Below are 12,325 nucleotides of genomic sequence, written 5' to 3' on the forward strand. Positions count from 1 at the left end.
TTGTCACATATCACTCTCCTTCAAATGGAAAGTTTTGACAAAGTATGACAAAAAAACCCACAAAATCTGTTCTGTTAAACTGGTAACTTATGCTGGACATACACGATATGCGATAAACAACATGCGATATTTTGGATCGTTTCACTCAGCTCCAGCTCAAACTGTATGACCAAATTGCAGGGTTTAAAAGCTCACAGCTCGTGGAGAGGCAAGTGGATTTCAGACAGGTTTGATATTCTTGCGAACTACAATTGCCGATCGGGAGCTGGTCGTGAGGTTTTAATCTGTTCTCGTTAGTCCATGTTTACTACACGAAGCACGACACATGATTAAGTCAATGTACGCCTGGCTTTAGGAAGCACATATGGACATCTTTTTTTTAATTATTTTTCAACAATATTGGACTTGAGTGACACCATGATGTAACTGCTTTACCTGTAATGTCCCACAGTATGGCCTTAAACTTATATATCTCTATGGAACAAAGCAGGTCACTCTGTCCCACCAAGTTACTGGTCAGAAGTGCTCTGCTGAATGTTAAAACTCCATACACCTTCTCTAGAATCATTTTGATCATTTCAGCCCTGGAATTGCCAATTTCTACAGAACAAAACGCAAAGGAAGCTGTGAATTTGAAAACTACTTGAAAACCCCTTCATGACATCACATGAAACAACACACAGGTCCAGGCATGTTTTTGATGAGGTAGCAGTATTATAACATGGCTAAAATCTTGCAAGGGTCAATATTGCTTAATATAGGACCTTTAATTCTATACTGTGGGACAATCCAGGTAAAACAGTAAAATCTCTGTGGAGAAAAACAAGTGGCAGACCCTCTTCCATAAAAGTTTGAAAACATTTTGCACATTAACTCTAAAATAGTATTTGAAAGTTCAATACACCACTGCTACATTTTCCTTCAAATTTATTACATATTGGCGCAACAGCCTTGTCTATCCATTTCTCTTCCCATAAAAGTAAACAGCACCTCTGCACTCCTCTGTACGTGGATATGATGACAAAATGTTCACTAAAGTCTCCCACTCTCCCTGGAGGCTAATACATGACACACAGGACTCAGAACGCTACAATCAGTCACGCCCAACAAGTGAGTTCTCTTATTAGTCTCCAAAGACTCAGTGATTTTTGAAGGAGATGACTGCCTGCGGTCTGTGAGCTGGTAAACACTGGAATTACCCCCCAAAGCCAAAATATCGCAGTGTTACGCGTCAAATTAGTCACAGCGCAGGGACCCATTTGAAACACCACTCAAAATAATGCCCAGCAGTACAAATAAAACAAAACATCGTCAACATGTTGATAGGACTTCTACATGCATTTTAATGACATGTTGATTTGTTGATTTGTTGATGATCTGTGTCTAGAATTTTGTTGAAAACTGTAGAGTCTTAGGCATGCAGATTTTCTTTTTATTTACTGCGATGAGGCAGTGGCACAGGCATAGACTGTATAAAGAAGGAGTAAGGGAGTGTGATGACACCCACAGCATTTGGCTCCAGTCAAATGAAGCTCATGATGCCAGCAATTATAGAAGCAAATCTGGAGTAGAGCCCGACCGATATATCGGCTGGCCGATATTATCGGCCAATATGGGCACCTGGAGACATATCGGCTATCGGCCGATATGCTCGCTGATATGGGCCGATATTTCACGTGGGCATGTTATACCTCCTTATAAAGCTTAGACTCTCTACATTATGTTCATTTAATCCAATTTACACACAGATAAATGTCCTAATATGTGGCTCCGCATCAGTATTTATCTGTGGTTTAATTTGTCTGTGTGTGTGTCTGTACTGTCCCTGAACACACCCCCAGAGTGACGTCACTTCACTCACGTGTGTTTGATTACACCCGCAGCCTGCGCAACACTGAGTTTATATTCTTTTTACGGACAATCGGTTTGAGTCTGGATTAAAAGGACATTTATTAGTGCAGACTTGTGATGTGAGGAGGAGCCTGTGTGAGCGGTGAGTGTTAGAAATACATTGACTTTGAAGCTAGTTTAGGTTTTGTTAGCGATTAGCTGCTGTAGCTCCCACACATAAACAGGCTGTTTTCTATTGGTCTATTGTAAAGTGACTATATTGGCCGTATATTTGCTACTGGACCAGCATTGATATGTAAATGAGCTGTGAATAGACGTGTGAATGATCCACATTTATGCATATAATTAATTACCGCGGCGCGCACGGCTAAAGGCTAATAGCGGTAGTTTATTTACTAGCTAGTAGTGATGGGTCGGTCGCGATCGAAGCGGCTCTTAGAGCGAACGACGGGAGCATGTTTCTCATTGGGAGCCGTGTTTTCTCTTTTTCTCACTTTTTCTCTTCAAGCCGCATGTAGACCCGTAGTTTGACAGCAGCAGCGGCTGAAAACGAAACTTTCAGAAATCTGCGTGTGCATAGGATAAAAAAAATAAAAGTGCATATTTGGCTGCAGTTCAGCATAAAATGAATAAACCAGGACTAATCTTGGGCTCGAGTGAAGGAGAGAGATAGAAACCGAGTCCCGACACTCAGACCTGGTTAAGTTCTGATTTAGTCCTGTTTCACACATGGTTTAAATCTGTTTTAGTCCTGGTTTAGTCCTTTTTCAGTCCTGGTTCAGTTCTGGTTTAGTCCTGCTTGCAACAAAACAATCTCAAGAGTCTCTTGGGAGCCGAAAGAGCCAGCTGCTTTAGTGAGCCGAGCCAAAAGAGCCGGTTTTCCAAAAAAAAAAACTGGAATACCCATCACTAGTAGCTAGAATGTGATGCAAAAATGCCATTAGGCCAATCTACTGTATGTAAATATGATGTAAAGAGTCAGAACAACAATAAATGTTGCCTAAATAAACCCAATTTAGAATCCACTAGAGCCAAACCTAAGTTTTTTAAACAATTCAAGATTTACAGTGAATTTTTTCATCACTAAATATATCGGCGAATATATCGGCTATCGGCAGCTCCAACTCCCATTATATCCGTTTCATATCGGCCACAACAAAATCCATATCGGTCGGCCTCTAATCTGGAGTCAAGTTTCATATTAGAAACAAAAATTTATTACGTACTATTATACTATTTATTTACGTACAAAATAGTGAAGCAAGACATCAGGATCATGTACAGCAGGTTAATATGAGCCTCACTGCGTCAGTTACAGAGGAGGGTGACAGTTTTTTAATGTAAGTCAATTGAAGCCAGAGTCGGTGGAGCCGAAAGCACCCACATGTTCATTTCCAATTCCATCCACACTAGTACGTATTCGAGTTGTTTTCGTTGCAGATGAAGTGTTCCTCCACAATAATCTGATGGAAAACGGCTCCAGAGACGTAACAATCTGATGCTGCGAACTCCCATGAATTCATCTGAGTATGGATATGGATTTGATCCGGCACTGTGTGGACGCCTGAAAACATTGATATGCTGACGTAGGAGCTCTAGTTGCTGACTTTATTGGACCACGTCACTGTGACTTGCACCTTCCTGATTGCGGAACTGTTTAAACAAACCATAGACAAACTGAACCTCGCCGCTGGTTCACGAAAAGTTTGTTTTCACGCTTGCCATCTTCCTCAGCTCAAAATCGGCTGCTGCAGTTTCAGACACTGTGCTGCACTTACTTGTTTTACTTTCCAAGTGACAATGTGATGTCATGACGATGTGACGGCAGCCTAGTCACGTGACCAGCGTTTCAGGTGGTTTCACGTTACTGATAGGGAAGACTTTGATTGCGGACACAGAAATGACGTGTTTGGACGCAAATCGTTTCCGATTCAATGATACGGTGACACTGTGATATGGTGATATAGTGATATGTTTCAGTGTAAACGTATCCTAACTGTGCCTCATCTAAGGCTTGCTGTGGCTCTTCTATTCACTCAATTTCTTATGACTGCTAAAAGTCGTAGCTCTGGCATTTTCGTTTTGTAAAAGAAGCTCAACAGAGTAAAAAGGTTGGAGACCCTTGATATACGGTCTATGGACTAAGGTAAATAATGAAAATAATAATGTATACAATTTATATAGCACTTTTTGAATGCTCAGCTGAATAATCTCAGTACACATGTGTGGTAGAAATTGATCCACACACTTGCTACTATCCTTTCCTTTCTGTTCTTTATTTTCTTTTGGATAACACAAAACATGGAACGGAAAGAGGAGAAAAATCATACAAAGCCACACTTTTTTTTTAAATCAACGTCAAATCATTGGTTTGAAAAACAAAATTGTGCTTCAAAGCTATTAATAAACTAATTTAAATTCATATTGTACTTTCCCATCAGGGGAGAATTTGAATCATTTTCTTTGTATGGGAACTCATTATCGGTTCAATGTTCTGTGACAACTAAACCACACTCTCTGGGTGCAGTAATTTGGCATAAAAAAACATTTTTAAAAAAATTATATTGAATTTTAGAAAGCCTTAAAATCACAACTGCAGGAAACATATCTAACAGAACACACCAGAAGGATTTTATCATATTTTTTATTTTTTATTTTTATTTTTTTTTACAGAATATTAATAGGCTGTGGATATAAGACTGATTTTAAAGGTGTACTGCTCAACTTTGTTTCCATGGAGGTGTTATTGCTTTGCCTGGTATGACATTAAACATATCCATCTAGCATTTACTCATTATGAGTGTTTCTACTGCTCAAAAATACAACAATTCCTTCTGTGAATAGGGACGACTCTCCACAGATCCAAACTGTAATGTACTATAATGCTGTAATCTGCTTGTCTTCCTCGTGATAGATTTAATAGATGGATTTAATCTATGCTGTGGAACATTCTAGACAAAGCCACTAGACATTTCCACTTGAAATGTTTTGCAGTGCACTTTTAATAATGTATCCTAAAAGCTTGCACATATAAGATTGACTTTAAGTTGAATTACTTTTCATTTTCAGTGCTTATTCTTATGTTAAGTGATTCAAACCAGTGACTTATGAAATGCAAACACTCACCATATGGAGTGACTGTGGCAGAAGTCGAGGGCGGACATGATCTGTCTGAAGAACTTCCTGGCTTCTTTTGGTGTCAGTCTGCCTTTCTTCACCAGGTAGTCAAAGAGCTCCCCTCCTGATACATGTTCTAGCACCAAGTACCTGGAAGAAAAACATAACATTAAAGGACCCAAAAATTGTGCTTTTTCAATATATGTAGAAATTTACTAGTATATTTAAAGAGCCCATATTAGATTATTTTCTGATCTATGTTATAATGTTGTTTCCTCATCAAAAACATACCTGGAGTTGTGTTTTGTTTCATTCACACATATTTAACACATAAAGGAAGAGCTCCATTGTTTTTTTAAACTCTATACACCTTCACTAAATCAGTTGGATAATTTTAGCCTGGAACTGCCAAGCTCTAATGAACAAAAAGTACAAAGGTAGCTCTGAACTTGAAAACTAACAGTGTAACAGCACTGTGAGATTTGGAGATGCAGACAGACTAATAAAGGGTTACTCAAACAAAAACAAAACAAAACACAATTCCAGGTATTGTTTTGATGAGGTAGCAGCATTATAACATGGCTTAAAGCACACAAACATCAACTTTGTTTAATATGGGACCTTTAAATAATTGTGAACCTGTGAGTCTAACTTAATACTACTTCTAATGCTAATGTTACTTTGATTAGAATGCTTACAATAGGAGGTGGCTACTAAGGCAGTCCGTCTCAAATAGTAGTGCGATGCTGGGGGTGTGATGTTTTTTTTTTTTTTTTTTTCTGTACTAGAATAAAGTGTAATTGTGCATCCACTACAGTAGTTGGCAGTGACGCTCTCATTGTCAGAGTGTGTGCAGGGAGTATTAGAAACACACAGCACTGAGCAGGAGATATAAAGTGCAAGAAACAAACTGTGTGTAAAGGGCATGTAGAGCTCGGCTTCACTGTGACTACGGTGGGGAAATGAGGAAAGACCGCTGTGTTTACTGTGTCTAAAAATGTTTGCAATGGACAGCATGAAGCCAAATAAATTACGGCACCGCTTAAAGACATTGTACCCCTATCACGCTGATAAGCTGCTTGAGTTTTTTCAGCGAAAATGTGCCGAATATTGCCAACAATGATCCCACTTTGTGAATGCTACTTCAGTAAACCAGCAAGCACTGTTAGAATCATACAAGGTGGAGAACCAAGAAGAGATACTGCCGAACTATAACACAGACATCACCGTTAAAGACGAGGACGACACGGGAGAGAACCGCCTCATGATGCAGATGAGCGCAGCGCGGAATACGGACAGACACACGCAGCATGTGTCCGGGAGTCGCTTTGGAGACACAATTAAAATGTTTGCTGTCGTATGTAGGCTACTGAAGGCTAGGGTGCGATTTGTCCACATTTGGTAGTGGTTCTGTGGAGTGGGGGACACGAAAAGTCTGCTTCTTCTTAATTACTGTACTAAGGCAATATTACTCTACACTGTGTTTTCTTAGTGCTCTTATGAATGAAAAATTTAATTAAAAAGTTTGATTACTGTCCACCCATTCCCCTCCCTCCCCTTGCACCGGAGCCCTCAGGTCCCTCTTCTCATGGCCTCTGCTCTGTGGCTGTAGCTCAGTGCGGTGGGGGACGTCTGTCATGTCGGCGGCGTGGCTGTGCTCCAGGGCTCCAGGGGGACAGGGGAGATGAATCTGTGCTGACCCAGGCTACAGGGCACATCGTCGGGCTTAGTGCCAGCGCTGGTGTGGCCCTGACTTGGACCTCGGCTCGTATATCCTCTGCCAGCTCTCTCTTAGTCTTCGCTACAGGACAAATTGAAAGTCTTTCTTCCTCAACCTGCTGAGGAGACTGCAGTGGATGTGTGTGTGAGTTTGTTATTGATAGTGTTATAATGGACCGGGCTAAAAGAGCATGTGGTAACTGAGGCAAACCTAGATCCATCAAGTCCAAAAAATGCAAGGTTAAGCTTTTGGGAGGCTAGAATGTCATTTATCAAGAAGAAGTTTGTAATTCATAAAATGTTAGCTCTACCTTTAGGGCTAAGGGTAACAGATACTACCTTTAGATTTAGAATAAAACCAGCCAAAGTTTGTGTTGAGCATGTGGACAGAGTTTTATTTTATTTCATTAAATTTTTTGAGTATTTTTGTTTTGTTAAATATTAATTCAAAATATATAAACAATAAATAAATAAAAATAATAAAACAGGTCTGTCATCAGTGCAGTATGGTTGTAAATAAAAATAAAAAATAAAATTAAATAATAAAAAATGAAACAGGATTTTGCTTAAAGAAGAGCAAGAAAGAGCAGAGTTAAAGGTGCACTGTGTAACATTTCTAGTGGGGGATCCATTACCTACTTGTCTCCATGGAGATGTTATTGCATTGTCTAGAATGTTCCACAGTATAGGGAGATAGGTGGGTTACAGCACTATGCTACATTACAATTCAGATCTGCGGAGATTTGTCATTATTAACAGAAGGAATTACTGTATTTTATAACTGCTAGGTGAATAACTGTTTAATGTCATACCATGGAACATTCCAGGGAAAGCTGTCACATCTCCATGGAGACAAGTAGGTAGCAAACCCTCCACAAGAAAAGTTGCACAAAGCACCTTTAAGTAAGAGCATGTATGAAATAATATTAAAAAGAAAGATGTCTGTGATTTGTCATGTGAAGAAAATTTGAAACTAAACTCAACTAGGCTTTAGTCACAATATTTTTCTGATAGTTAAAAGCTCACAGTTCACCGTGTACCTTGAACATATCTCCCTGCCATTTCCTACAGCCTTGGCAAAGTCACATTTTTCACTTTAGACCAAATACATTTTTGGTGAATACAAAATACAGCAGTGCCTCAAGTCTGTGCCGACCAACAGGATTTATTTGTTGTGGTTTCCCAAAAAACACCAAATGCAGATGAAGGACACAACTAGCAGATGGCTCATCCGTATGATTTGTTAATTACTACTTTCTTAAGGTGAATTATGGATGCCAGATAGACCTGTCACAATTTCAGTATGTATTACTATATTTTTATTTTTTTTCCCTTGTATATACACCTTTATATAATTTATTGTTATTTGACATGAGAGTCTTGTTGTTTTTGTTATTTATTTTTAATGTATGTATGAATGCTCTTTGTTATTAAAATATATTGTGATGTGTGAGCTACTGTGTCCAAATAATTTCCCATGTGGAATCCTAAGTCTATATTCTGAAGTGTGATATAATGTAAAGTATATAATATTAAAGAATATATCAGTTAATATAGACGATAAACAATAATGAAACTAAAATATGACAGTAACACAAAAAACACACAAATATTTAAAATCTGCAATATTGTTAAAAATGTATGAGCTGCAATAAATAAATATCAGATTGAAACACTACAGTTCTTAGTTTATGGCTCAAATGTTGACCGCATAAAAATATAGTTCCAGGTTTCATGTATTGAACGATAAGTCGATATAGTAATTATCGTGACAGGCCTAGGGTCAGGAGCCGATAAGGATGACTAAATGCTACAGTGGATACGCAGAATGGAGACGTTTTTACTCAGTGGCCATGCAAACACAAGCCCATCCATCATGAGTGACGCCACTGGTGACCAACTGTCAGAAGTGATGAAGCAACAAGCACCAAATGTGATTTTAATAATCCAATTATAGCAGGACTCAGAATATGCATCTATTTCTACTCTTCTTAAAGGATGACATGTACACTGCAGCATGTCTGATCCCATTTGGTCTGAAGGCTTATAACGAGATCTAATACAATTTAGTTGACAAACAGCGAGTAGATAAAGAAAGATATGCTTAACGAGTGATGGGGTTGTCACTCAACTGCTCAAGCTCAGAGATGGTTTCATGTTCATCTGAGGGTCTTAAGAGTTGGCAAACCCTACGATACGCCATGAAATCCAGCCCAATGTTCCCTCCCGTTACTTATTATGTGCAAAGGATTGAATTATATTGTTAAACGTTTATGTGTGCTGGCTACTGATGTAAATAATTTGTCTGTATTTAAAGGTGCGCTATGTAACTTTTTGGTTAGGGTTTGTCACCTGCTTGTTGCTCTGGATATGTCATTGCTCTGCCTGGAATATTCCTCGGTATGACATTAAAAAATTCTATCTTACATTTATTAAATTACTGATGATTTAATTGGTCAAAACATACCTAGGAAAACAGGCATTCTGACCGTGAGTGGGCTTGCCTCTCCACAGATCTGAACTGTAGCTTGGTCTAGTTTGGTCTCCATGATGATAGAATACACAATGCACCTTTAATATCTGTCTTTATAATACTCCCTACATCTATACAACTCACCCTTATGTAACAGATCACCCAAAGCCCTGTCAATCATCATATCATCTTTGCACTGTTTTTCCTTACAACCTTTTGTATATATTTTAATTTTCTTGTATATAGCTGATATTTTGTATATAGCTGAGATATATTTGTGTAACTATATTTCTATATTAAATTTTTACTTGTACATAAACTTTTATATAAATATGCCTTATTTGACACCAGTCTCTTGCTATTTTGCTTTTTATTTAGTATTTAGAATTTATTTCATTATTACTATTTATATATATATATATATATATGTTTTTCCTTGTTATTATAATATATTGTGGCGTTTCCAAATAATTTCCCTTTTGGATCAATAAAGTTTGTTTAAGTTTTTTTGTTTGTTTTATTGTTTTTTTTTTTCCTTGTTGGAACCAGCCCATATTTTGATAATTTGCTTGGTGGGGGGGGTCTGTCACCTTTTGGCTCCATGATGTTATTGTTGTTATTGCTTTGAATGCTCCATTGTATAGGTTTAAACCTATCCCTTGGACCATGCTGTGGGACATTTGAGGAACAGTAATAATATCTCCATGGACACAAACTTGTGGCGGACTTTCCACAGTGCACAAAACAACAGGACGTCTTCTTCAGAGGTTCAAAGCTGGATATTGAAAAAATGCGGTGTCTGTACTAACTTAGTTCTCAAATTGTATTATCTTAATTTGTGATACATGTAGGACTGGGCAGTGTCACGTAGCCATTTTGGTACGAGAAAAAAAACAAAAAACAAAATCCATCCATCAAAGGTGCAAACAACTTCATGACTCTTTGTTGTGAGGACGTTTGTGGCGACGTCAGCTTCCATTGAGTACCACAGTTTTCTAAAATGGAAGTCAGATTTGTTTCTTTTATTAAGTTGTTTTCAGACCAATATTGCAATTTAAAATGTCCAAATTATAACTGATAAATGATCCACTGCCATAGATATAACTATATAGTAGCAGACACAAGCACAATAGGTCTTCGTTAATGTATTGCCAAAAGCAGGATATTTGAATGTGAGGACATTTGTGAGGTTTGAATGCTTCTATAGTAGTAACAAAATGGTGCTTTTAAGCCTGTACATTTTACACACTTTGTACACTGATGCACATTACAAAGGGCTGGCGATACTTACAAGTACTTTTTGTTTTCATAGACGTCATGTAGCTTTAAAACGTGTGGGTGTTCTATGAGCTTCAGAATCGCTATTTCCCGCTCCACCTGTAAGAGAAGAATAGACATTATCAGCCATACATATTACTCTAAAAAGAAAGTAGCAAGTCATGTTCGAAGGTAAAATAAACACAAAAGTGAAGTGAAAACCTTAAAAGCAGCTGACTGGCACTTCTGTTTGAGGACAGAGATAAGCTTTGACCACATTGCCGTACAGTTGGGTAAGCACTGCTATCTGAAATGTGGCTTATTTGAAAAATGCAAGTAAAACAGCTTTGTGTTTCTCTTATCTAACAAAACCCTGTGTTCTGTCCTTTGCTGAGCACTTCACAATCACATTTCAGAATCCAGTGCTTTTCTCAAGAACAACATTTCAGCTTTTAAAGATAAAGAACAAGAATGTGCTATTCAAAAACACAAGATGAATACGAAAGGTGGAGTGGGCAATCTGGGTCACAATGTCCACATATTCAAGGTGGGACTTTAATCTGTTAGGACATAGTGCTTACTGGGGGCTTATGAGGGACAGGTAAAAAACAGAGTTTGTCTTAAAGTGAGTGAATTGAAGAGATCAGTTTGAATTTGTGTCAAGATCTGCAGAAGGTTTGGAGTCAGCATGTGCAGCTGGGATGTTAAATCAGCATGAAACCACTTGGGCTGGCCATGGAAATCTCCAGTTGCTATTCTTCCATATTCTCATACTAAACAGTGCCAATGTGTGAGTGGACTCCAAAACTATTTCTTACATACGGGCCAATATGTTTGTGATGCAGATGCCTTCAACAGTGGTTCGATTTTGTACAAATCAACAGGGACATTCTTATAGTTTTCTGCATGTTTGTGGTCGCTGCAGAGAGCTCTGTGTCTCTCTGTCTCACTCTCATCAGAGTTTGACTGCTCCACTTAGGTGAGACTGCCTTTGTATTAACACATCATTCTGAATGAAGCTACATTCAGCCCTCATGCTTTTTAATTCCCACAATGCTCTTGGTTTGACCAAGCATAAAATCTGGTACTCCACTCTAATTATTATGTTCTCACACTGAAAATTGCTCCATTTTGATCCTTGTCTGCAATTGAGAAAGAAAAGCTACTAGGCTGAGAGACTTCAATGCCTTATATGTGTTTATCCATATAACAAAGCACATGTTCATTAGTGCATTGTCCATACATTTTCCACCTCATCTGATGAACTTAGAGGTTGAGATCAGCACAAAGTTGACAAATGTGGCTGGAATTCAGAATCCCTGAATTGTTTCCTTTGTACCCTGTGATGTCTATATGTGTATGAGCATGTGTATGTGTACGTGAATGTGAAGGGGTGTGTGTGTGTGTGTGTGTGTGTGTGTGTGTGTGTGTGTGTGTGTGTGTGTGTGTGTGTGTGTGTGTATGCGTATGTGTATATCTATGTCTGTGTGTATGTCAGTGTAGATCAGTTTATGGATGGGGAAAAGCAATGCAAAACAGACACATAAACCTCAAGTCAAACTGAGAAAGTGTGAGGACCCAGAGCTTTTCATGTGGGTAACAAGGCTAAAGAGCTGCATGTGTAATTGGCCAGTAAGTATGCAGTATCAGTGTGAGCTATGCTAGGGCTAATGACTGCTAATCCTTTGGCTAATGAGTGCTATCAGCAGCACACGCGCTGTGCCAGGATGCCACCTTCACTAAGTCTGAGGTGTATTAGCACCAAACCCAGTGGCTACAGTTAACCAGCTAACAGGTACCAGGAGTCCCCCACAGAGAAAGTAATGCTGTAAGACCCGGGCAGAGCTGTGAGGATGTAACAAAAGCAGCCGCTGCCCTCTAAGCCTCTCCTAAGCATATCTTTGCGCT

General features: G+C 38.7%; 1 protein-coding gene across 1 annotated transcript in view; it reads right to left on the reverse strand.

Annotated features, from left to right (window-relative positions):
- The window catches only part of brsk2b (BR serine/threonine kinase 2b), a 297,761-nt gene that overhangs the window by 100,368 nt on the left and 185,068 nt on the right, over positions 1–12,325 (reverse strand). Inside the window, exons 3-4 of the mRNA XM_055155485.1 lie at positions 10,452–10,537; positions 4,978–5,118 (exon numbers count right to left, since the gene is read on the reverse strand). Coding sequence (XP_055011460.1) covers positions 4,978–5,118; positions 10,452–10,537 — 227 coding nt within the window. The remainder of the gene's footprint in view (positions 1–4,977; positions 5,119–10,451; positions 10,538–12,325) is intronic.

The sequence above is a fragment of the Boleophthalmus pectinirostris genome, unplaced genomic scaffold (genome assembly GCF_026225935.1).
Source record: "Boleophthalmus pectinirostris isolate CB_2022bp ecotype Guang Dong unplaced genomic scaffold, ASM2622593v1 HiC_scaffold_2, whole genome shotgun sequence".
Lineage (NCBI taxonomy): Eukaryota > Metazoa > Chordata > Actinopteri > Gobiiformes > Gobiidae > Boleophthalmus > Boleophthalmus pectinirostris.